This window comes from Castor canadensis, chromosome 2 (assembly GCF_047511655.1).
Source record: "Castor canadensis chromosome 2, mCasCan1.hap1v2, whole genome shotgun sequence".
Taxonomy (NCBI): domain Eukaryota; kingdom Metazoa; phylum Chordata; class Mammalia; order Rodentia; family Castoridae; genus Castor; species Castor canadensis.
The window spans coordinates 82,086,790-82,114,493 of NC_133387.1; the positions used below are offsets into that span (position 1 = coordinate 82,086,790).

Consider the following 27,704-nt stretch of genomic DNA (forward strand, 5'->3'; position numbering starts at 1 on the left):
CAACCCCTAATACTGGCCAAAAAAAAAAATTGATAAGTTATTCTCACTTTTTCACATGCTTCCTGGTCCTCCTCCTTATATGTTCAAACTATACAGTGCTATAAAACTGACTTAAGCATGCAAAATTCCATTTCCTATAAAGCAACTATCAGAAGTTTTATTTAAATTAGTAAACAGAGAAGCATCTTCCTCAAAGAGGATTTCACAGAGACGCTTCACAAACCCAGGACTGTCAATTTCCAGGTGAGGAGCCAAAAGATATGTTTTTATTGCTGGTCAATTTTAAAAGTCTGTATTTTCTATGTGTATTGCATATCAGAGGACGTTCTTCATTTTGGAAGAACGTCCAAATGCTATAATGCAAATATGCATGTACACACACACACACACACACACAGAGGCTCTCTTTCTCTCTTCACAAAGGATTTGTTGAGACTTATTTCATTTTTTTCTCTACAAATTTTTTTAGATTATTATCATTGTTGTTGTACTTTGAGTACATTATGATATTTACAAAAGTTCTTACAATATATCTTAGTTGAATTCACCCCTCCATCATTCTCTTTTATCCTCCCTTCCCACACTTGGAATAGTTTCAACATGACTCATTTTTCCACTTTCATATGTGAGTACATAATATTCCTACTACATTCACCCTTCTGCACCCTTTCCTTCTATCCTTGCCCCTTCCATCTTGCTTGAATGGCTCTACTCACTCACACCTTTCTCAACACTTCTTTTTTCTTTTTTGGTGCTGGGGAATGAACCTAAGACGTCTAGCATGCACCCTACCACTGAATTACATTCCTAGTGTCTCATATCATTAAATAAATATCCCCACCCCATAGGCTCATTTCAGTAGGCAAAACATGCATTATACTGCTCACCAAAAACAAATTCTTAGGGCTAGTGTCTCAGTAGATTGACATATAATCTGGGTAGGCTCAGATATTTTCTTTGGAATTAGAGATGATGACTTAGCAATTTTTTAGAGGGGTGTGTGTGTGTACTCCTGTATTGTATGGTATTTGAGGATTTATCCTCAGGAAGAAGAAATAATGTTCACATGCAATAGACATAGGACCCATAACCATTTTTCATTAATAAGGGATATAAACAGACTATTCAGTGATCTGTTAAGGTATTGACAGCCACAGGTTTGGGAAGTATGACTGTGAAATTCTACCCAACGGAAACTGAAAGGCCTTTAACCTGCTCTTCAAGTGGTCCCAGAGATCTACTATCCACAGCCAAAAGCCCCCAAAGCGTTCTAGCGGGGTGAAGACAGCACTGAAGCACAAAGAGGGAAGGCATTAACAGCTCCTTATAAACAACAGAAAGAAGCAATACTGTATCAAAAGTATGCTGTAAGCACTATCACTGAGCTATACCCCCTACCCTGCTGATGCCTCTCAAATGCTCCTTGAAACCAGATCTGACATCTTAGGCCTCACTTGACACCTCTCAAAACTCAATCTACCTGGCCCTTCCCCATAATCACATAGTGCCTCTTAAACCACTGGAAGGGCTGGAGCCAGACTGAGGATTCTAAATAGGAATTTTATGTTCCCCACAGATAAGAAATATAAGGTAACAAGATGTTCATGATCCTGAGGCAGCCAGACAGAAGGTTAGTCATTCCCTGGGGGAGTACTTACTTTTACAGACAAGCCTGTTCAGGTCTGTGAGAGACGGAGGGAAGGAGATTAACTACACTCAATTCTTCATTTCCCAGAAAGAAAGAGGCAGATAGACAGGAAAGGGGCGTGTGGAAACTAGGTGTTTGCATTTTTTAAATCATTTCTAAGTGTTTTTAAAAATTATCATTTGATTGTACTCAACATGTACTTAATGTCAGAGTCTCTCCACTTTGACACACCTAAGACTAACCTTGCTGACTTTGTCATATAGTCTCTTAAACAGGCCTCTAATAGTCTACCTTCTTACAGATTCATTGAAATCCAAATCCTGTGCTATTTCTGCTTCTTAAACCAGTATTAGTTTCAAAGTTTCCAATCAAAAAGCTGTCACTATTATCTTCAGATTCTACTCCTAAAAAAGGAATCTTTCCAACACAGCAAATCCCAACTCCTGAGTCATCAAGAAGGACAAATTAAAGGAATCCTACCACTTTATGCCCTTCCTATGCCAAAAAAAGGTATAGAAAGAGTCCTATAAAAGATACATTTGAGGAAAATGACTGAAATTTCAGGGGAAAAGATGAGACATGGCAAAGGGGAATGGAGCATTCCATGAGTGAAAGGAAAATAGGAGAAAAGGCACCATTAAAGAAATGAAAAAGCCACGAAGACAGAATCTTGAAAAGTCTGAGTGATTTTCACAGTGTCTTTCATTGACATAGGACCATCAGATCTCATTAAGAACTGGCTCTCTAACAAGTATCACCTAAGAGAACCCTAAGAAGTTACTGGAGAGGAATCAGACAGAGGCCCACAATAAACCAGGACTTAGTTGATGAGACATAAACTGGATCAGTGTATACATAAAGTAGGATCCCAAATGGGGAAAAAGTGAGAACAAGATTTTTCAAGAAAGGACAGCAGAAAGCCTGAGAGAACAGGTTCACAGTTAATGTGAAACAGATGGAGTTGCATCACAATGTCTGGACACTAAGCAGGGGAAAAAAGCTCTTGTGAAGTAGACATTGTACAGCAGTTCAGTATAGCCATCTCTTTCTTTCTGCAGAAATGTAAAACAAATTCCATAGCAGATTCCTTGTTCTCTGACACTTTCACTGGAAGTTACATATATGCGTTAGCATGGCTCTTTGCTTCTTGGGCCTTTAGCTCCTTCCAGATCCTCTCGAACTTATAATAGTTGTCTTCTTTTATAATTTGGGCTCAAATGGCAAGTAAGATTTTTGGCTTAGTGGCATTTCTCAGAGGAGTGATGACTTCTACCTGAAGACTATAAAGAAGGAATTTATAAAATAGCACTAAAAGCATCAAAGGCAGAAGTTCTACATTAAAGCAGGATGAGCTGAAGAAAATTATCATAAGGAGAGAGCAGAACCATTTAGAGGAATCTAAATGGATAAAAATGGCAAAATGACAAGGAATGTCAATTACAGTGCCTCGCTATTCGGTTTAAGAGTATTCCATGTTGTTCTCATCCCCACTGATATGTCTTCCTAAATTCTAAAGACACTTTTGTCATTTTAATTCCTCTTTCAAAATGTGGTCATAAACTCCCCACCAGCACCAGAATTAAGGTTTTGTTATCTTTCACTAGCCAAGTGATGGATGGCTTCATTGGACCAAACAGTACAGAAAACATACCATGTGCCTGGTCCCTTGCTTAATGCTCCTCATGTAGCCACCCAACTAGATGGGCATCAAATGCACATGATGCACAACTTAGCTAATATGCATCATCTCAGGGGTCTAACAAACGAATTTCACTCAAGCGCAGATAAAATGTCTGTGCTTTGTTTTTCTACAATCTTCATCATGAAAACAGCCTAAAGAAACAGAAATAACCTAACAACCTAACAGGTCTGTTTTGGGTGTTGACTTTAAGTACACATGAGATATTCATGTTTCCATTTCCTCTCTTTGGACACTTTCCGAATATTTACAAATACTTTAGCTTACTTCCTAAATTTACATACTTAAGAACTCTAATTCTGAAAGTAATCTATAATTTACCATACAATTTTCCCAATATTTACCTTAGTTTTGAGCAAGTAGCATTCCTAAGTTGTAATATGAATACAGTAAGCCCACCTTATTTACAGATTTATTACATGTGGTTTCATATGAGTGTGGTTTAAAAAAATAATAAATTTTTAAAAGTCAAAAGAATTTCAAAAATAAAAAATCTAAATTCCTATGAGCATTATGCAGCTCGGTGGATGTAAAGAAGCTCTCAGCCAGTCCTGCGTTATCAGTTGTGTTCAAATCATTGTGTGATGAGCTGAGTATTTCCCTGCCCTTAATTTTGTGAAAATATGCCTCCTAAAAAGCAAATGGTGCCCCAAAAAACAAGGTAAAAGTGAATACTTCTTGATTTAAGTAATAAAGCAAAAATTAGAGACTTGTTGAAAGGTGGTATGTCTTTAAGCGGAAGTTGGACAGTGTTATGGGGAAGATGAATCAAGCTTCTGTAGTACCACATCTTGAGCATTCATGGTTTTTCCTCAGTTATGGTCTCTTTGGAACCACACACCCATGGATACCAAGGGTCTATGGTATATAAAAGTTGCCCAATCAATTCTGAACACTATCTGTCATGAGCATTGGGAGAATTGATACTCATAAATTCAAAAACGGGAATGAATAGGCTGGGAGATTCAAAGGCCCTCCTTAGTCAAGTAGCTTTAATGGACCACCAGAAACTCGAGGTCAAGGAAAAAAGAGGTTTTCAAGTTAAGAAAAAGACCAGATATGAGAAAGGAGGCTAAGGTGCTAAGGGAGAAATTGTATGTACGATGGGCTAAGGTAATCTGTTTCCAAATAATAATCCCCAGAGCGTTTATATAAACTTTACAGCCCTGTCTCCTTCCTTACAGTTTTGACTACTACCTAAGTTTTTTATGTCAGGCACTCAGGGGGACCACTTTTCCTGAAAATTGCTAGAAACATGACTGAATATTTAAATCCTTCATGTTTGCCGAGCACCAGTAGGAGCCAGTAATCCTAGCTATTTAGGAGACAGAGATCAGGAGGATCATGGTTAGAAGCCAGCCCAGGCAAATAGTACAAGAGATCCTATCTCAAAAAAACAATCACAAAGAGGGGCTAGTGGAGTGGCTCAAGATATAGGCCCTGATTTCAAACCCCAATACCGAAAAAAAAAAAAAATCCTTCATATTTGTATAAACTTAACAGCTCTAAATCTGAACTATAAAGATACCTTTTTATACTCATGCTCTATCTCCCTTCATGTTCCTTTAATATGAAAATTCACTTGAATTTTCTTCCAGTGTGCAATTTCATGTATTGTTTTAGAAGATAGGACCTTTTCCCCTAAGGAATTTAAGAGTGGAGGGACTAGGAAATAGTCCCTACTAATAGTCTAATAACTATTAGAATTAAGAAAATGAAGATTTTTTAAAAAAGGATATACACAAAGCTCCCAAATTTGAACAAGAAGGGGTGAGCATACAAGAGGGCACAGCGAAGTGCACTGCTGGAAACAACCAGCCCCGTTCCGATCCCCTCAAAACACACAAACCCTCAGAGAGGAGAGAGCAGGCTAACAACTACACATTCCAGATGCTGCTCCTGCTTTCCTCTATTGGCTTTAGTGGTCCTGGTAGACAAGAACTGCTTACTGGAGAGATGCACACAGCTGCCTTCCCTCTTGCATGTGGCAGGCACCTGGATGACTTAAAGTTTATCTAGCACTGGCAATAGGAACAAGCACGTTCTGAAGAGCTGAACACAGCGCAGCAGTTCCTGAATAAACGCTTATGAAATGAACAATGGAATCTTAGATCTTAAAGGGACCTTTGAGATTGTCTAGTCTAACCGCTCAACGTGGCCAACAGCTGCGCTGTTGGAAAAAACAAGACTCAAGGTCCTCCGTCTCTGGGTGGGGTTTTGGTTTTTGTTTTTCACTTTTGCTGGCTGATCAAACATCAGTGGAAAAGATGGCATGTTCTCCTCACTTTATTTTCATCCCTAAATACCACTCCAGCTCCTTACCTCAATTTATTCAGTCTTTCAGCTGGGGAGTCTTCCAGTAAGATTACCTCAACTAAGTCTGTAGTAAACTAACTAACTTTCCTGAATTTGACTTTCAAGGCAAAAACCATTCAGTTGTTTCCACTTCCTCTCCCCTCTGCCTCTTACTATGGGTGCTCCCAAGACACCACTGTCTCCTCTGCTCTTCCCTTTGCAATGTCTCTGTGACTGGTTCCCACACTTTAGCCCTAACCTCTGAAACCCACACTCATGTCTCCAGGTCTTTCTTGAATACTTTCGAGCTGTTATCTCCACAAGCTCTTTCCATACATTTTGCTCAACCTTTTTTTTTGTGTGTGTGGAATTAGGGTTTGAACTCAGGGCTTCACACTTGCAAAGCAGGTGCTCTACCCACCTGAGCCACACCTCCAGTCCATTTTGCTCTGGTTATCTTGGATATGGGGTCTTGTGAACTATTTGCCCAGGCTGGCCTCCAACCTCAGTCCTCCAAATCTCAGCCTCCCAAGTAGCTAGGATTACAGATGTAAGCCACCAGTGCCAAGCTATTTGTGATCTTATTTTTAAATCCCATCCTTCTTTTGGTTCCCACAAAATTCACCTAAGTTGGGCTTTCTCATCAGCCTCTCAGTCTCCCTACCTCCAATTCATCTTCTCTGTCTTAAACATCTATTTCATGTTAATCTGTTAAGAAAAATCTTCCACTTTCTTATGTAGGACCTTCTCCTCTAACCAGGTAGGCTTGCTCACTATTTTCCAACTGTACCTTCTTATTCCTACAGCTGCCCACAATAAATCCCACAGCTAGAATATACAGCCTCCTAGTTATCACCCACTTCCTCAACAAAGCTTTCTGTTACTATTCTTAAATTTACTACCCCAGACATCACTTTTTCTGGTGCTCAATTGCTAGCCAGCTGAAGATACCTGTCTTGACCTCTTACCAAATCTTACATGTCTTTGTCATTTTTGGAACTATTCCAATAATTACATTACACTGTGAAACACTGAGGCATAACTGTTAAGAGAACATGATAGGAAGTAAAAAAAAAAAAAATTCTGTGTTCAGATTCTAGTTCTGTTCTATCTAGCCAGGTAAAATTAGCTAACTTCTGCAAACTTTCACATCTATGACCCAGATGTAACGCCAGATATTTCACTATGCTGTTATGCATTTTGTCAGAGTGTACACGTATGTACACACACACACAGGATATTTAACAGTACATCCCCCATAGTGGGTGATTTTTTAATATGACAATTATTGAGTTTTTTTGGCAGTACTGGGATTTGAACTCCAGGTTTCCCACTTGCTATGCAGGTGCGCTACTGATGACTAAGCCATGCCTCCAGTCCTTTTTACTCTTTTTTTTTTTTTTTTTTTGGAGATAGGGTCTCACTTTTTGCCTGGGCTGCAGTCCATCAATTTTAAGCTTCACGTTGTCGCTGATCCCACGGATGACAGGCATTCACCATCACACCCAGCTTTTTTCTGTTGAGATGGGTTCTCGAGAGCTTTTTTGCCCGGGTTGGCCTCAAATCTTTATCTTCCCAATCTTAGCCTCTCAAGTAGATAACAGGCGGGAGCTACCAGTACCCCAATAATTATGATCTTTTTTATACAATAAGCATTCCTCTCTGGTAAATAAACTACACAGGTCATGCTAAATATTTTTTCCACAGCATACTGTCAGGATTTCATTTTTCATTAAGTTTTACGTCACTTATCACCATATTTAGTCAAAAATGACTTTTCTAAGCTGCATTTTGAAGGAGTCAGAAAGACAGCTTTCATCCTTCAAACTGTGCCCAGGTGACAAGCCCAGTACATAGCACAGTGCAGTTTTATCCACACACGTTAACCCAATCAAGCATGACTTTCTACAATTATCATCTTATTAATAAAGTTGAAGCAAAACAAAAAGATCTTTGGGAAGGCTAGAAAGGCTTCCCACGGACAAGAGATTCTGCAATACAGAACTTCCAGAGCCAGTCAAAAACAAGCTCAATGAGCTACTATGGCCAAACTGTGCTAAAAAGAAAGGCATGAACTTTCCTTCAACCAACAAACCCATTAACAAGTCTGATCAGTGCCCTAAAAAAAAAACCACACACACACACAATGAAAATGTTGCAATATGGTACATTAAAAAAACCAATGCCCTGGCCTTTTTTGGCTGAAGTGATTCTTTTTTTCGTAATGAAACACAGAATCTCTTCTCCTTTGCACAGCAGGTTACATTTTTTCCTAGGGTAAATCATACTAGATTTAAATGATCAGGTAACTCTGCCTCTGTGAAGGCTGTAGGAACTTTCCACCAGACATATCTAGATCTTACAGGGTACAGAAAGTCAAAATTCATGGTCTCCCTCCGCCTTGTGTTGGAACTTCCACAGTAATGAGCAGCCACAGCAGACCTGTCTATACCACTACCCAAACCGCCTCCCCGGCCTCATTATTTCTGCCCCTCTAGGCAGGGGAATGTTGTTGTCTTACCGCAGACGTTAGACGAGCAAGAATTTCATCACTGCTTTCTTCAGAGTCTTCAATTTTCTGATGAGACCTTTGAAAAAACAAACAAAAAAAATTACTCTTCAGCTTTGGTTGCTCAAATATATCTACCAAGTTACAGGAAATAAAGGGCAAGAAAATGACAATGTCATTATGATATTAGGATTGAAAGTATGCAAATAACACTGTGTCAGGAAAGCCATAGAAACAAATACTGTTGCAAGCCAAATGCTCCTTCAGATCAATTAGCAAGAACCTCTTTCCAGTGCACCACCTAACTCCTGAGGGTCACATGTTATTCTCCAAAGGATATCACAGAACAACCCTGACAAACCTAGTGTACGTCTATGGTCACGCACAAAGTAGATGTGACTACAAGGTAGTTATGTGCTGAAATTCTCTCTAAAGCTATATAAGATTCAAATTTTAAAACTATGAAATGTGAATTTTCCACTACACTTGAGTTTCAGCTCAGACAAATTTACTATGAAATGATATATTTTAAGCCTAATATCATGGTGGGAATAAAAGGAATACAAAAGGCAAAAGAACTTTGATTTCTTAGAAAGCCACGGCCCAGTTGAGATGTCGAAGAACTATGCATAAGTGAAAAAACTAAAGAGACATAATGATGTAAGATCATCTTGTTTGTTTAGGGAAAAAAAATCACCTTTTCAACTTAACTCATGAAAAAATTTTCACCACACAATTGTATAATAACATAAAATGTTCTACTTAAGAAAGTTAAAGTTTTTTCCTGGCTTGGTCAAAGAAAAAAATACTGACTAATGCCAACTGAATACATAAAACTGTCTCCTAGATCTATTTCCACAACCAATCCCTTTGCACACGTTCTGTGGGCATGGAGGGACTTGTGGTAATTGCTCTGCAGAACCACATTATCAGAATTGCAGTCTGATGATTGATCCCAATCTCAGAGCTGCAGTGGGCCAGCTGGAGCATCAGCCTTGCAGGGCAGGAGGGCTTCTCCCAGCTCCCAGCAGAGCAGGGCAGTGACTCTCTAAGAAGGGAAAAGCTACTCAATCAATTCTGGCTATGGCTTCTGGCTTCTGTAAATGTTATTAAACCCCTTTTCAGAAAAAGAGTCACACCCTTCAAATCACAGCAATGAATTGCAAGCCACTGCCTTCACAAGAATTGCAAGCCACTGCCTTCACAAGAATTGCAAGATGCAGATACGAAGCGCACTCAGGTTGTCAAATACCTTAATTGCTTCTGCAGCAGCCCAGTGTTTGAAATGCCTGCTAGCAATCCACCCAATAAAACAGTGGGAACTGAGCATTATAATTTAGCATATTAAAAAAACTGTCTGGATAATGAATATTTCAAAAAACAAGGTTTATTATTAAAATTCTCTATTCACAAGGTTACTACATAAAGGCGGTTATACTGAAGAGAGATTTGAAACCCTTTATAACCTAAGCCGCCAAGCCAGGCTTATATATGATTAAGCTAAAGTGACTGAACAGATCTGACAGGAAATTAAGTCAAGCGCACCAGAGAGTACCAACCAAGGGCTTCTGTGGCTTCCTCTCTGTCTCCGGGCTTTTCATGCTCCTTGGACCCCAACGGATACCTGAAGGATTAGTTAATGGGCATGAGGCATTTTGGGCTAGCACACATTCTGTTGTGAATCCATTTTCAGTAAGCTGCTTAAAGGAACTCAAGACTCCAAGGGAAGCTCATGAGTGGTGATGGTTATTTCACAAGCAGTCCCTGTTCAGAAGCAAAACTATCTTTCACCATTCTTCCAGCATAAAACATGCCTTGGCAAAAACATTTCTAAAGGAAGAATGTGTGAGAGAGTAAGTGATGGTCTCCCAGGAGCCATCTGCAGTCACATCCCACTTTTACCACCTCCGTCAGCATGACTTACAGATTAATGCCCAGTACTCCCAAGTCCTTCTCCAACTTCTGAATCCTGCTGAGCCCTCCTTGTTTGTCCTTCTGCTTTCCAAGTGGCTCTGGGTAGCAAATCTAGGCACTTTGTTTTCACCCATGTGTGGATCTTATAGGCTCTGTGAACTGAACCTAACTCAGAATGACTCCTCTCACCTCCTGCCCTCATGGCCTCAACCCTGCCACTCACACCTCATGGTGTCCTAGTCACTCTGGCCATCCCTCCCTCCTGTGCCCTTCCACCCTTGGACTGGCATCAGGTCGCTCCCTTCCCTTCAAACTCTGCTTCCCTTTGATCCCTCCTTGCCAAGGGTTGCTGACAGTCCAGGTCCTCAATTTCTCTAAAATGCATGATTTTAACCACCTTCCCCCACCTGTTTGACTCTGGTCTCTCATCTTCTGTCCAGTCTCCTTTACACACCAGGATTACCTTTCCAAACCTCAGATCTGAGCATGCTATTTCCAGATTTCTAACCTTCAGGGATTATCCCTGCTGCCTACTGGGAGCTTAAATTCAGAAATACCCATCCTTCCCTGCTAATTGGCCCCAGGGCCCCTTGCACCAGCACCCGTCTGCAGCTCACAGGGCATAAAGAAGCCTGGGGAGTAGGACTGGGAATCACAGCCAACAGTGAAGAGCTTGAAAAGGGAAGATGGGGGAAGGGCAACACTGGCCCCTCTCCTTTCCTGTTATCATCACTGTGGGGCCTTAAACCCCCTCCCCAGCTCTATATCAAAATTTCCAGAAATATAAGATATGCTTTCCCCAGAAAAAAATATTTTTACAAAATGAAAATAAATTCTGATTTTATGTATGCAAATACACATCAGTAAAACCCAGGAAAGTCAGAGTTCTCACTTAATAGATCAAAGTAGGTAATGAGGCGATGGGGCAGAAAAGCATCAAGTGTAATATTTGCATATTTTCCATTATTACCAAAAGGGGCTGTGTGCTCAGTGTACAAGAGAGGAAGAGAGAAGAGAGAAACTGTGGGTCTGGTTTGTCAGAGGCTAGAGGAGGGAAACAAGGAAACTGGCTGGAATCAGTAGGCAATGACAATGACAAGTGACACAGAAAGAGAAGAGAAAGGAGTGGCTCCAAGAAGGAAGACTCAGCTCTCAATATTAGTGCCAGCAGGAAGCTCTGGACTAACAGCTGCTTCCCTTTAGGAATTTCCCTAGTGACTTCTCAAGAATTCTAGTCAGCAGTCCACACCAGACCTGTAATTCTCCAAGGGAAAGTGCCGAGTCCCAGTGTTGGAGGCAGATAGGTTTGTGAGGTTTAATGCCTGAGGGTACCATTGTCAAGGATACAGGGATGGCAAAAGCCTATGCTCCTCCGCCCATGTCTTTTCAACCAACAAACTGAGCACATCATCATCCTACCCACTCTTACCCAAAAAGAAAGTAACATAAGGCCTTGCCCTTCCTACCTTAACTGATGGCACCTCCATCTCTCCAGATGGAAGTCATATTGACCCCCACACACATTCCATATTGTATTCATCCTAAAATCCTACTTCTTCCTCCAAGGTCTATCTCCCACCTACCACCTCCATCATTACTGTGGTCCTGAGCACATAAACCCAGGAGCTGAATTGGTCTTGTGATAAAATGTAAAATAGAACATGTCCTTCCTCTGTTCAAAATCCTTGAGTGACCCCCATCTCACTCAAAAGAAGCCAAAATCTTCTTTTATTCAAATATTTAATTAATAGACCATATATTCAAGGTGCGTACTGTGATGATTTGATTTCCATACACACTCTGTAATAATTAGCATCACCATCCATGTTGCAAATTAGATCCCCGGAACTTGCTCAAACTATAACTGGAAGTTTGGGCCCACAGAGCAACATCTTCCCCTTTCCCCACCCATAGCCCCAAGATTCTGGAGAGGTCCATTTTGCTTAACAAGGCAAATTCCCATGAAAAAAAAGGAAAAGTAACATGGTAGAAAAATAAGAATTATTATTTTTCTCAAGATCTCGGTATCATGAATACAACACCCATCCACATTCTTGACAGAAGATAATTTTTCATAGCATCAGGCCACTAGTTATGCTGGTAGAAGAAACTAACCAAACAGTAGTAAGTTGTGAATGAAACAGGCTTCCTTAAAGGCTCTGTGCACACACTTGTGCATTAATCTAAAATGGAATAAAATCAGATATTCCTGGTATCTCTTTTTCACATTTTATTTTGAGGATTTGAAGCTGAGTGCTTAATATTTAATTAAATATCTGCATCTCAACTGCCAATACAACCAAGCCTGAAGGTTTAATTTTTTGCTAGAATTCCTGTGCTACTCTTAAATACAGATGTGCTCTGATAAAGATAAGCAATCTGTTCCCACACCTGGAATAAACATTGTCTACAAATGATGGAAAATTTAGAGGACTCTGTTTCCTTGGGAGAAGGAAACTCCTGTTTATATAACATTTTTATAAAAATGGAGATAAATGGAAACTTTCTTCACCTATGATCTAAATACAAAATATGCCAAGTTCTACTATGAAAAATTTTAAGTACTCAAAAATAATTTTTTATCTACATAGTATTGCTTCCTCTCCAAGTATCATGAAAATCTAAATAGGAAAAGTTAGAAGTACAAAAGGTAGGTTTGGGACAAAGGAATGACAGACCTAAACTTGAGCTCCCAGGTCTGAGGATGTGAATCTAACACCTTTCAGGAACTAAGGCTGTCAATGGAGTCTCATGCTGCTTATACACGTCAAGTAGAAAACGGAAAAGTTAGTCAGGATAGGAGACTGAAGGGAGCAGAAGTCAGAGGGTCCTAGGGTATAGGGATAGTGCTATGTTATATAGGGAGCGAAGGAAAGCCAGGGACCTGAATTTGAGGAGTTATCACTATAAAGCTGATTGTAAGGGTGGGGGGCATGACACAAGTGGTAGAGTGTCTGCCTAGCAAGTGTGAGGCCCTGAGTTTAAACCCCAGACCACCAAAAAATAAACAAATAAGAAATAAATACTACATACATGACTGGGTGGGGGCACATACAGAGTGAGAGTAAAAAAAGCAGAGGAGACCAAAGACTGAACTCTGAGACACTACATGTTTAGAGGTCAGTATTTCAAAATGTAGGTTTTATTATTATTCAGGTATGACCAACCTGAATAATCAAAGGCCAATAGATCCAAGGACCAATGCCACTGAAAAGACAGTTTGTTACTCACAGTTTCCAAGAGGAGAGGACATGCCACCTGGTAAAGTGCCACAAAGGGAAGCATCAGGGTCAGTGAAGATGCAGAGATGAGGGAAAACATGGGCAAGACTCTTTTTTTTTTTTTGTAGTTCCCACAGGAAGTAATGGGTGAAGCAGGATACACAAGCTGAGGACTGGCTACTTTGAATAATTTCACCAGGTCCTGGGGCACAGTGAGGTATCTAGGATAGGTGAAAAATAGCCTAGAGAATGAAAGCCCCATAGAAGAGGTGGTTGGAATATAGGTTCTGCATTGGTTGGTTTGCATATGAGTAAGAATAGCGTGCTCACAGGTACATTCTTCACTGCTTCTAGGAACTGACTAGTCCTTGGATGGGCAGTCCCTGCAGGGTCAGCAAGGCCCAGATAACACACCACTGAGACACATGGTAATATGTCAAGAAGAAGTAGTAAGGAGCCTGATATAGAGAGGCCAACAGATGTTATTCTAGGAGCCATGTGAAAAAAACTGCTTCCAGAAAGCACAAGCAGTTGTGCCAAATGATGCTGACATATCATGAAGAGGGCTGAAAGTCAACCACTGCATTTGCAATATGGTATACTTGTACTCATGACACAGATGCTTTCCATGAAGAAAGTGTCCTCTGACACAACAGCATCTCAAGTTTCCTCTGTGGCCAAGGGGCCCACAGCACCAACCTCAAACTCCGAGGCTCTCTTGTCAAGGAGCCAAGAAAGTGCAGACAAACTGAGCTCTTTTTCAAAAACATGCCAAACAGTTCAAAAGGGATTTTTTTAAATCACTTGTAGAATAATGTTACTAGATTAGACTAAAATTAGGGACTTCTTTTCCCTCTCTCTGGCTACCCAAATGAATGGAATCACAGGTAGATAGTAAACACCAGAGCCCATAGCAAAAAACAAAAGAAGCTACATTTTCCTTTACATATTTGTGTGTAACATGAATTAAATTTTAGCAACCTTCTACAAGTCTTTTAATAACAATGTAATTGTTATTGTAATTGGAAGGATATAGTTTTATGTATCCAAGGTTCATAGATTGTCTATTCTGAGCCGGACCCCTCCCACCTCTGGAAAGCTGCTGTAATGACAATTGAATTGTAATAGTCATGCTTCCCCAAGCCTAAATTCTCAAGCAAGTTCTTGTTAAGAAGAAACATCTTACTAGTCCTGAAGGAATTAATAGGCTGCCTTCCTCTATGATGTTATTTCATCATTCTCCATCGATTCTCTCCCCTCCTCCCACCCAAAATAAATAAGGAAAGTTAGAAAAAAAAAATTACATTCTGGGTAATTTGATTTAGCTTTCAGTTTGAAAGAGGTACCATGACTGATCTCTCTTCCTGAGATAGTACCTTTGGCAATCAATTCACTCCTTTCAAGTTATCTATTCAGTTTGGGTATGAAAGTTATAGCCTATTTGTTGTCTCAAACTAGCCTGGAAACCTGCAGCAGCTTCATCTCTCCTCATGCTTTAAACATTCCCTTTTTAAATGACAAAATCCTCTTGGCTTTTTATTCTTTTTTAAAAATGCATTTGTACAGAACAGAATTGGGTATATATGGAGATATGAAGTGGTTCTCTTCAAGTATTTTTTTTTAAAAACTCAGAAAATATCAAATTAAATGAAGCTAATGTGGAACCATGTCTATAGATCTTAGTAGTTTTCAAATATCAAAAAGGTTATTAAAAGGACTATAAGATGGAGTTTTCAGCTCAAACAGACAACATAAGAATCAAGAGGACTTCAGAGAACATCTCAGCAGAATGGATAAAAATGAAACAACACAAGACTAAGAATGACAAAGAAGAATAGATTTAAAAAAAACACAAACAGCAAAAGCAGTAAGTTATCAAAAGCAAGACCAGGGACATCATGGAAGTTTTGTGTTCAAGGCAGGACTTGGGCTCCCTCTTGAGGGTTGGGTAGAATTTAACTAACAAAGAAAGAAAGAACTGAAGAGAGCAAGAGCATCCCAGCGAAAGTGGGGAGTGGCCAGTGTGGGATAAGGGCTAAAATATTTGATTGACAGGTCAGAGAAGGAGTTATGATGGGAACATAAGTATGGAACCATAAGAAGGTTTTGACAATTCAACAGAAAGAGGACAATGTCTTTTCTCTAACCACAGGTTGTTTGAAGTCTAGTTAAACCAGAGTTTGGCTTTCCAAAAGTTGGTTGGGAACATTCTATCATTGTGTAGAGTTAACTTAAAATTCTAAACATTCTTCCCTCCAAAATAAATGTTTGGTGGTTCAATAATTTTATTTTTTTACTATTTAATACTTACAATAAAAATAAACACGTCTGTAGGTCCCCAGGGACCATTGATTTGTAGGAGTCAGAAATCACCCCCAAACACACGTGTTCACAGCAACAGAAAATATTTGCTGGTAAACATGGCATGCTGCAGTGATTCTCAATTCCAAAGTCAGACATTTATGTCCATAGTGACCAGTGTGACCAACAACTGCAAGTCATCTGGAACTAACAGTAGGGTTCAAATTTTAAAATTATTTTCATTTTCAGAATTTGAGTAAATTCAGTATTTTCCTGTAACAACACCAACTCGCCCACTGGCATTCCAATTTGCTACCTGGGTGAAGAAGAAAAAGGTAGTAACATCAAGACTGCTTACAGCCCAAACAATGTATGCACATATGAATAAATGAATAAAATAAATAAATACAGATTTTTAAAAAAGAATTAAAAAAGACTGCTTACAAGGTCATGTCGATTGCCCTCCTATCCCCAATAATCTAGGTATACCAATGGGATTGCACACCTCCATCTTGTGACAGGAAATGGTTGAGAAGAACTGCTAGGGAATGCAGCCTCTTCAAGTCAAAGCCAGTCACAGCCACCTTTACTTTAGAAGCATGTCACTCCTTAGGAAACTTATGAAAGTTTATTGAAACGTTTGTTGACACTTCTGACCTCTATCAGGAACATACCGCAATAAAGAACACTTCCCATACTCAGCCTAATTGAGTGATATGTGAACTTTGCTTTACCATTACAAGCCCCTCTGTAAACAGTGATGGTGGGAAATCCCTAAGTTTTTCACAGTTCAGTCTAACACTTTCATACCTTCTGTTTATAATCTCTTAGAAGGGAATGAAGAATGACCCCAGTAACTTCTGAGGACACACCATAACAACTGTTAAAGGCAGAGGCGCAGAAGCTAGGTAGAGAGATTCAAACACCAAGACTCCACTCGCCATTTGACCTCTGTGTCTTGGTTTCCACATTTATAAAATAGGGATAATAATAAGACCTGTCTATGGAATCCTTCTGAAAGTGAAATATAAACTGTAAGCCATCTGCTTAGCACAGTCCTGACATAAAATATATTTTCTACAATCAACCTATCAGCACGTGCTGCATTAATATTCTGAAACTTTTCTTTTGCTAAGAACAGTCTTATTAAAACTATTCAGTATTGTCGCTATCTAACTAATAAGAGAAATTTATCTTTGTTATGGTGACAAGTGTTTCTTATGGAACCTACTTTCTAACCTAAGAAATAAGGAAAATTCCACTTGCTTTGCTCAAATCACAGAACTGACAGTCAACAACATGAGATAGAATTCTGAAGTTTTCTGCATATATACAATTTTCAGCTAATATTTTAATCTACAACTCATATTTCTGAAATAAGATTGTCACTATCGCCAAGGATAAACAAAGGCATGTCAGAATCTCCATATCATGACTCAACTCCTGTTCTCAAGTCTCTTCCAATTAATTTTAATCATATAGTGATTCAGTATCTTCATGTGATAATGATTCACGTTTTAATTTGCCAAATGTTACTTCTAGATTATTTTCAGAAATTTTGGTTGAGCTCTTTCTTAGCAAAGTCACGACTTGGATAGTGGAGAAGATGTGAACTATTATTTCATTCCATCTTAAGCCCAATCACATTTTCACTTAATTTAGATCATCTACTCAAACAGTGACGGTAAATTAGAAGCAGCATGGTGCAGCTGGTGAGGATGGATGCCTGGGATTTGAATACCAGTTTGGTCATTTAGGAGCTGACTTTAATGTTCAGCAATTTATTCTATATTCCTGAACTTGTATCTGAAAAATGGGATTGGTACAACTGTCTCTTAAACAAGATAGTCATCTTATAGAGCAGCAAGCAGTTCCAGGATACAGAACATGTTCTCTAAGGAAGGATAGTTTAACAATGGCACAAGGTGGCATTTACTTACAGTTCACAGATGCCAGCTCTAGCAGGAATGAGAGGCACAAGTTGCAGCAAAAGCTTGACACCATTTTGCCATTCTTCTTCTCTTTCAAATTCACAGTACAAGTAGCTACATTCATCAGATGAAAACTGGTAGAAAACGTAAGTATCTTGAAAGTATAGATGCTGGTCCACTGTTTGAAACAAACAAACAAAAAAAGGTGTGTTTCTTTAGAAAGTCATAAATCAAATAATAAATTGAAAGCACAATCATTATTAGGGGGACATCAGAGGTAACACTGTACATATACATTCTAAGCTCATGCATTCGTTCTTACAATCCCATTGAATTAAAAAAGATTTACCACCTAGTCTACTTTTATTACTTGAAAATTTGGCCAGCATATTCACATATATTTTGTAATTTTTCTGCTTCAGAGACAAGTGCCAATGAAATCAATACCGATTCAAAGAGGGTGCCAAGAAATGTTTTTTAGTGTTCAAAACAAACTTAAAAATAATTTCAAATATAACATGATAGCAAGTTTCAGTTAGCAAGATTGGTGGTTCTCACTGGCAGTGACTGTGCCCTGCCTTAGGGACATTTAGTGATGTTTAAAGACATTTTTTGTTGTAATAGTAGGGACTGGGGTGCTACTAGCATCTATTAATGTACTGGAGAGCTCTCACAACAAAGAACTGTTCAACTCAAAATATTAGTACTGCCAAGGTTGGGAAACTCTTATTTAAAAGGAATCAAAAGCTGGAGAAATTTCCAAAAAGTATTAGCACAAAATGTTTTGCTAACCAGAAGCCTGAACCTACAAGTGAGCTAATAATACCTCCATCCTCAAAGGTAGTTAACTGATTTTCTAAATAGGAGTATTAGATGCAAGGTATTATTGACTAAGAAGATTACAACCACATATCCAATCTGTACCATTCTTTCAAAATGGCAGTAGGGGTATGCCCTAAATATTTATCATCTATAGAAAAAAGGGCTTCTCGGTAACCAACCAGCATTTGGGAGATTGAACTAAATAAAGAACCCAGATTACTTGGCTTCTACCTCTTCAATTCCCTAGGCTCAACTAAGAAAAGACATACCACCATCTATTTCAGTTTCTAGTTAGCATCTATTTTCTGTCCTGTTTAACAAGCTAATCTGCATAGGTCATATCTCTAAGTGTTCAAGATTGCTTAGTCAATTAAAATCGTATACACATTCCACTCATAAAATCAGTTTCTGATGATTACTCTAAGTACAGCAATATAAATCACATAATTAGAGCAACTAAAGATGTTGCTGATTTAAAAAAAAGTTTGTGAGCAGCATCATGAATAGAGAAAAGACAGGAGAAGTGAAAGACTTTTACAGGTATTAGTTTATAAATCAACAAGTACCTAATTACTTTTACAGAAGGTGAGGGAGAAATAAGTGAAAATAAAAAAGAATAAAAATAAACATCCTCAAAAATGTTTCCATCTAGATTGTAACGTCCTCTAGAAAAATCAAATATTTTGGTCTAGTAACTTAATAAAACGATGCTGTGTCTTCAGAACATACAATACCAACCTGATGACATAATTCCCATGTCCAGTAGGAGCTGCCAGACCCCTATGGCCATAGATCTGCACTGGACAAAAGGACAGTGTTCTAGAAGCCAGTCAACCAGTTCTGACCCCACGCAGCTTCTCCTGGACAAAAGCAAAACCATTCAAAGTAAGAAACTCTGGCGAAGTTTGCCCCCAAAATTGTATTTCATACCATTCCTTTCATGTGTTTGCTTTTTTAAACAAGCAAGCCAAGAATAAATAACATAACCTCTGATTCATTTTTCAAATTAATGTTTAAATATCACTTTCTTAAGGTTAAGAGTCAATTCTCTTACTTTTCAAACCACCTAACACAGTAACCATATATCTTCCCAAATGAATAATATCTGATTTTGCTATCAGAAAATATGTTTTATGAGAACATGGACTTTTCTCACCATTAATCCCCAACAATTAAAAGAGTCTGTGACACACAGTAAGTTCTCAAAATATATTTCAGTAAGTGAAGAAATAAATTTAGCAACACTTCATAAATAGATAATGCTTATACCTTGGTAAGTCATGTACTTTAAGGCAGTGGTAACAAACTTCAGTTCAACCATTCATAGATTTTTATCTAGTCCCTTTGAGAATAAAATGATTCCACAAAGGTTAGGAAAAATTGAGACCATAGCCATTGAAATACTTTTGTTTATCACTCTTCAAAAGATTAAAAATTATCTCAAAGAATAATAAATTTGATTGTTAATCTTTTTAATATATTCTAAGCAACCTAGTTAAGTAGCCTAGCTCATAAACCCATAAATCCAGATGTATATGTGTTAGATTTCACTAGCCGCACACAAAAAATTATCTCTGGAATCAGTTTTGAAACACACAACTATAATCCCAAGTCTGAGTATTATAAGCAATATCTTTATACCTTCTTTTCCATCTGTTATTGGTCTCAAGAAACAGAGGAAAAATTTTTAAAACTTTCTGCAATAAGCTTTTTGTTTTTTTGAGGTACTGGGGACCAAACCCCATGCTAGGCAAATGCTCTCTCACACAGCCACATTCCTACCCTTGAAATAGGCTTTTTTCATTTGCAGAAATCTTACTGAATTCCACCCTTCTTTATGACAAAAGAACTTTAAATTGTTAAAAGAAAGAAAGAAAAAAAGAATGTTTCATGTAATAGTGACCTTTCCTCTATAGTGAATATATAAGAGATGTCACTGCTTGTATTTCTAAAAGAGAGAAACATTTTGCTATCTCTGATTGGCACAGTCACAAATTCCTTGGAATCACTCTGTCACAAACAAGAACTGCCATGAGGTGCTACATTTTTAGGGGTGAAGGAAATAAGGTAATAAACTTTTCTGCTGAGATACCTGACTGAACATTCTAGTGTGTATGTGTGTACTTTTGATGAAGCACTTTATTTGGGAAGGTCTCACTATTTGAAAGATACTACAAGATAAGCCAATTCAAGACATTTTCAGTTGCAGGTTTAGCATTAAAACAATAGAAAGATTAACAGTCAAATATATGGATTTTTTTAAGGCAAAGTGGGAAAATATGTGGCAACAAAACAGGCAATTAGACCAAATAGTCAATATTAACTTCTAATTCTACAGGACACCTTTCACGTTAAAGGTCCAAAGTGCTAATTAACTAATTCCTCAACGCCTCTCTCAATTAGCCAGCATCTTGGGGCTCTGAAAGCACTTTTATCCCATGGATTATACACTGCATCATCTTAATTCATTTGTGCAAAATCATGCAGTTCCTCAGTCTACTCTGAGCATCCACCATTGCCTGGAAGGGAGTCATGCCATAAAACATTTGCTAAACAAACCACACTGCCAAACTGCAAAAGGCAGCTAGATAGACACATCTGCTTGTCTGTTCACAAGTGACATGACAGGAACGAAGTTTCGTAGACCTGGTCTTCTCAAAATTGTGCTGAGGAGTCTCAGAGGGGGTGTGGCGGGGAGAGTCTTGTTAAAGTGTAGCTTCTGATACAGCAAGGCTGCAATGGGACCCAAGGTCCCCACTTCTAATGGGCCCTCAAGAGATGTTAGTGACCACAAAGCCCCAATCCCCAGCCCTCCATGCTCATTGAGAAGGACTCACCCTGATTTGGGGGCAGAGCTTTGAACCAATAAGCTAAACACAGTATGCCATACCAACCTTTAATGACTAACTGGGCCCACTCTCATAGCTGCTACTATTTCAATTGTACATGATTGGATCAGCAGAGTGGCTCAAGTGTAGAGCGCCTGCCTACCAAGAATGAGGCCCTGAGTTCAAACCCCAGTACCACCAAAAAAAAAAGACGAACTATTTGTTTGGGCTGGTGGAGTGGTTCAAACAGTAGAGCGCTTACCTAGCAAGTATGAGGCCCTGAGTTCAAACCCCAGTGCCACCAGAAAAAAGTTCAACTGTATGAGTTCTTTCTACTCTTCCCTTATTTTATCAAGTTATGCTTTAGATCACTTTCAACTATCTGCCTGCATCAAGGAAAATGCTAGGGGTAATGAGAAACACTATCATTAATATCACTGAAACAGCCATATTGAGATGCATTTAACTCCTAGGCCCCAGACTCACTGTCCAGGTCTGCAACAATTCCATTAAAATATTAACCCATAGAACAGGGGAGAGCAACGAGGAAGAAAACAGAGTTGGTTGGAACAGAGAAATGCAAATACCAACAGTGCTTCCTACCCACTGTGTATTTTTATTGTCTGTACTCCATCCAGAAGCTGCTCCAAGCACATGCAGATCTAAGTACAGTTGTGGTATCAGGTAGGAATGCTGCCAATATGAAGGTGATAAGCTACAAACCCACATGATTGCTGTAGCAACACATGAACTTTACCAGTCTCTAGAGTGGAAGATTCAGGTTTTCTTGGCCTCCTCCTGTCTCCCATTACAATTTTAGCAATTAATTCATGGCAATGCAGACACTAACATCCAACATAGTGAGGTGACAGTACTTAGTGACTTATTTGTGCAGTGGAAATGAACTCTCAGAAACCAGCGTGAATCTTCCTACTGTATAAAATGAATAGAAAATGTCTCAAACTTTTCAAAGTGAATTCTCATGTGGCATATGGGAAACACTTCACCTCAATTTACTATGAGACAAATGAAAACGATCCATCTTACGCAGTCATAGTATTACTTCATCCTTAAACCCAGAGCATGAATCAGTCCTTAGAATATAAGAGAAAACTGGCTTTTCCCCTTCATAGCAAAGCACATACTTTCTCTCCACTCTGCTTCCCCTAAATCATTAAAACATTCCTACTTTGGATGGATGGTCCTTGTTCCATGAATCTGGTTGATGTACAGTTCCCACTTCCCTTTCCAATCTCTACCCACAGAGATTTTAATAACATAGAAAAAAACTGAGAACAATGACAGACTTTAATCATAGCCTTATGTAGAATCCTAGGAGCTTGCTCACAAGATCTTATATACGTACAATGTCAGTTTTTAAAAGTCAGTGTGTCTAAAATTGATATCATTATTTTAAGTAAAAAAAAAAAAATTAAGAGGATCCATGTGAAGTAGCCCAACCATCACAGCCCCTCCTACTTGCTGTGCTGTTGACTTGCCCTGGCCTTTGAACCAGTGCTTCTCAGACTTTGGGCTGTGTACCCCTAATGGGAAGAAAAGGTGGACACTAGTTTTTAAAAGAGGATCCTGAGTCTAAATAAGCAAAAGTGTTGCTTGTAAACAGAATAGGTAATGGCTAGCAAATGGTCTACTTTTTAAAAACGTACATAAATGCTTATGTGATTAATTAACACTTTAAAATCTTAAAGTGGTTCCTCTCCACACTGCATTTGCTTACTTAACTGACCAACAGCACAGTCACTTCAAAAGTTTGAAGCACATGTTTTCATTAATTTAAACAATAAAAAACACAATGTCAGGCATGGTGATACATGCCTATAGTCCCAGCTAAGGAGGCAGAGATGGGAGGATCATGGTGTGAGGCAAGTCCAGGCAAAATCATGAGACCTACCTGAAAGACAAATTAAAAAGCAAAAGGACTGGAGTCATAGTTCAAGTGGTAGAGCACGTGCATAATAACCTCAAGGCCCTGAGTTCCACAAAAATCTCAAGGCCCTTGTACCACAAAAAGAAAAGAAAAACAAGAGCACTTTACCACCTTTTTATTTTGTCAAGTAAAGATATTGTCACACTGAATGATACCAAGAGAAAATTACACAAATAAAACAAGAAAAAACAAAGTTATCTCACTTCTTTCTTAAAAATATGACATTGCAATACTATAAAGAACAGGAACAGTACTCAGAATAAATGACACCAAAAAAGTAAGACGTATTCTCAGAATAAATGATGTTCCTTTAAGTTATATAAATTCAAGTTTATGAAAAATTCATTATGGTATTCCTGTTTTTTTCCATTGGCCCCAGATGGAGAATAAATCATCATGGTCTGGATTCTGGGAATAGTGATTCCAGATTTTTGGAAGTAGAAGAATACCTTTGTATGGAGGCATAATTTATAAAACAAAATGCACAAATCTTAAGTGTACAGCTTGATTAATTTTTATTCATTACATACCTATATAATTATCTGTGTAACCATTGTCAAGATACACAGAATTTTCATGCACTAAAAAATTCCTTCACCCCCTTAGCAGTTAGTAACCATTCTCTGAAACCAAGTATCTTTTAACATCAAAAATGTAGCAGAATTAGCCAGGCATGGAGGTCACACCTATAATCCCAGCCCCTTGAGAGGTAGAGGGAAGACGATCACAAGTCCCAGGCTACCCTAGGAAAGGTAGTGACAAGACCCTGCCTAAAATAAATGAATGAATGAATAAATAAATAAACAAAAGGGCTAGAGGCATAGCTTAAGTGGTAGAGGACTTGCCTAGCATGTGTAAAGCCCTAGGTTCAATTCTCAGCACTGCCAAATCTGTAATCTATAATCTGTTGGTTCAGCCAGTCCTTAAAACTGGCCACAAGCCCACTCATTTACTCTTTTTTGTGAGGCGATGGGGTGTACTGGGTTTTGAACCCAGGGCCTCACATTTTCTAGGCAGGCACTCTACCACTTAAGCCACACCACCCAGCCCATTTTGCTTTCGTTTTTTTTTTTTCAGATAGGGTCTAATGTTCCTGCCTGGGGCTAGCCTTGAACCAAGATCCTCCTACCTACACTTCTTTCATAGCTGGGGCTACAGATGGGTGCATCACCATACTCAGTTTATGTGTTGAGGTGGGGGGGGGGTCTCACTAACTTTTTGTCTCAACTGGCCTCAAGCCTCTATCCTTCCAATTCCCAACTTTCAAGTAGCTGGGATTACAGGGCTGAGCCACAGTAAGGTCCACTCATTTACTATCATGCATCTCTGCTTGTTCACTAGCCCATACAGGTGACTGCCATCCCACTTCTATACTTCAGCCTAGCCAGAGGCTTGCTCTTACCTAGAGGTCAGCCTGGATCTCTCTGCCCACAGACCTTCCAAGAGTCCTCACAGAGCTTTGACAAGGTCCCTAAAGAGGAGATCTACACTTCTTGAAGTCCCCCAAAAAATATTATAAATGATTGTATCTCAGGGGAAGCAGAGCAGAGCCCACATCTGTGGCTGAAAAGTTCATACCATAACTTCAGAACCAGGAGCCTAACAGTAAGCAAACATACAGCAAAGCTAACAAAAGAAGAGTTACCCCAGGACCCCCCAGCAGACAGAACACACCAACCCCTCCCACTGTGGGTACCAAGGCAGCCTGCCTCTCCGTGCTCAACATCACAAGCTGGTTGGTTATTTTATGTATATTTTTATTTTTTCCTCAAGGAGAAGTGATTTTTCAAGGAGAATTCTTGACAAGGTGTTGAGAAAGTGTATTACCTGTAAAATCCCTTGAGGTTCACCCTGTCCTTTACCAGGTCGGCTGCCTGAACGATAATCATATTCCTCAACGCTCTTCCTGCACAAGAAGAATTCTCTCCATAAATCTAAATGGAAAAGACAAACATTCACTGCAAATGTAGAGCAATAACGTGGCAACTTGTGAGCTCCCTACAGCATGCTATATATATAAAAAATCATGACCAAATCCTCAAGCTTGAGACACACTTTAGCCTATGTAGCTACAGACCTATAATTACCTTATTTTATTTTAGCTACTGGTCCACTTATGCTATTAAGCTATAATAACTATTTTTCAAATGCTAAAGTGCTTTACTTTAACTATAATTATAGATAATCCCCTTTTAAAACACAAAGTTTTCAGTGTAAAATATCCACTATTTTTTAAACACAGTGTTTCTACCACTGCAGCACATTAAGGAATATTTATTATATAATAACTGCCATGTTGATAATGCATTTATAGAAAGTATTAGAAGATGGCAAAATAATTTTTTTCCTATTTAATGAATGTCTTGAGCCATGACACAGTGTGAGTGCAGGCTTCTTTGCTCTGAACCTCACTCAGCTGCTAAGGTCACAACTAGTTCCAAGCTCCCGGACTTCATTCATGGACTTCACAATTCCATCAATCAGATAACATTTCATTTAACTGCTTCTAATCTTCTAATTCTACTATTAGTCTCTGACTCTTGGAGATGAAGGAGGATATTCCTCAGTTATAGAGGTCTGGTTCCTACTTTATAAAACAATCTCCAATTGCACAATGCAGCTTCACAAGCAAAGGAGGCTAAATGGAAAGCCGCTTTTACAAGGTAAACTCTCATAGAAATTGCTATCTGTTGGGGGTGGCATGCTTACATCTTTCTACTTGTTTCTTGGTGAACTTTTTTTTTGCAGTACTGGGGTGCAAACCCAGAGCTTTATGCATGCTAGGTAAAAACTCGCACCACTGAGTTATACCATAAGTGTTCTGGATGAACTCTTTTTGCACCAGCAAGATATTTTGTATCTACTCTTAAAGCAAACAAATTGATAATATATTGTTTGTGACTTGACAGGAATATGTCAACCCTGTCCTCATGCTTCTTTAATTATATCTTTTTTTTTTCCATTATGGGGTTTTGAACTCAGAGCCTTGACCTTGCAAAGCAGGTACTCTACTGCTTGAGCTATACTTCCAGCCCTATTTTTAATATCTTGGAATAATTTTTTTTTTTTTTGTAAAAAATCAAAACTCAACAAGCCAGATGACAGAAAGTTCCCGAGGAAGAGGTATGATTTAGCTGATGCTTAACTAGTCCTAGTTCGTTCACCTGGTCAGTCAAAAGCATTTAATAAGCAGCTGTCAAGTGCTGGGTCTGTGCTAGATGCTAGTGAACAAGGTAGAAAGGCCCTGTCCTCACAAAGCTCAGAATCCTGTTAGTGTAAAGAATGGAAATAATTGTCAATAATTCGGTTGTAGTGCAACCGAAGACATACTCATCTTTTCCCCTCAATGAGCACACAGGTAGTCCCAATAGATAATTCTGTGTTTATATCTCCTCCTACATAAAGTTTATAGAGCTCCCACTATTTGTAAAATACAATGTTACTATCAATGTAGAAAACCGTCAAAGTTTTTGTTTTGTTTTGTTTGTTTTGTTTTCTTTTGTGATACTGGAGTTTTGCACTCAGGGCCTCCCACTTGCTAGGAAGGCACTCTACCACTTGAACCACTCGGTCATACTATAAAATGTGGAAAGTAGGTCAATATTTTTTCCTAGCTCATGAACATCTGGAATTATGACAATGATCTTAATTCAAATACCTTGGCTGTGTCATCTCTGGTGGGGTACACACATGGAACACCACAACATCCCAGCAAAACTCCATTAGGTCAGAGAGAGCAGGAACCACAAAGAATTTGCACCAGGATTTGTGAGCCACCATTATAGAAAATGTAGCAAGAGAAAGAAACAAGATGTCATACCTGGGAAGGAGTATGTTCAAGGTATGGATTGGAAATTCTTCTGGATAGGGTCTGTTTGAAAAGAAAAAAAAGGGGAGGGGATTAGAATCAAATAGAAACCTTTGTACCAAAACACCAAAACACATGCAACAGTGGCAGGCCTACCCAGGCAATGCCCACACTAAAAATGAGTTTAAATCTTGAGTCAGAGCCATATGGGATTAGCCTCCTTCTCATTCAGTGTAAGGATCTGATTAACACTCAACAGAATGGACATTCCATTTTGAACAGCTCCCCACCTAGAGAGCACAGCTAACAGAACCACAACAAAAAGACTGGAGTTTTGTTCACTATATTATTAATGTGCTTAGATTCCATTTCTTTCCTTCTCATTTATACTTTCACACCTCCTCCCCCCAAACACACACATACTCAGGCCTTCTTCACTATCTACCTCCGCTGTTGCCTCAGCTTCTCGGTGGGTTTCTGCTCCCTAGTTACTCCCTTCAAGCCATCCTGGGAACCTCAACTCCACAAATCTTCCAAAATCACCCCTTTCACTTGGGGGCGGGCGGTCCCTGGACCCACAAATCTGCCTCCCATGGACTTCTAGTATTCTCTCTCTACCTCCCTCCCAGACTTCTCTGATTAAGACCTACTTGTCAGAAGATTCTGCCACTAACATCCCTCTCTGCCTCAGAACACACCATTCTCCATAATCAAATCCTCCATCTTCCTTAATGCTTCCCTGAATCCCACTGGACATCAAAGTCTAGGTTTGACTCTTGG

General features: G+C 39.0%; 1 protein-coding gene across 3 annotated transcripts in view; it reads right to left on the reverse strand.

Annotated features, from left to right (window-relative positions):
• Rapgef5 (Rap guanine nucleotide exchange factor 5) overlaps positions 1–27,704 on the reverse strand; it is a 229,622-nt gene that overhangs the window by 166,109 nt on the left and 35,809 nt on the right. For all 3 annotated transcript variants that reach the window (XM_074065141.1, XM_074065142.1, XM_074065143.1), the window contains exons 2-6: positions 26,937–26,987; positions 24,944–25,050; positions 19,079–19,200; positions 17,528–17,696; positions 8,164–8,230 (exon numbers count right to left, since the gene is read on the reverse strand). In XM_074065141.1, coding sequence (XP_073921242.1) covers positions 8,164–8,230; positions 17,528–17,696; positions 19,079–19,200; positions 24,944–25,050; positions 26,937–26,987 — 516 coding nt within the window. The remainder of the gene's footprint in view (positions 1–8,163; positions 8,231–17,527; positions 17,697–19,078; positions 19,201–24,943; positions 25,051–26,936; positions 26,988–27,704) is intronic.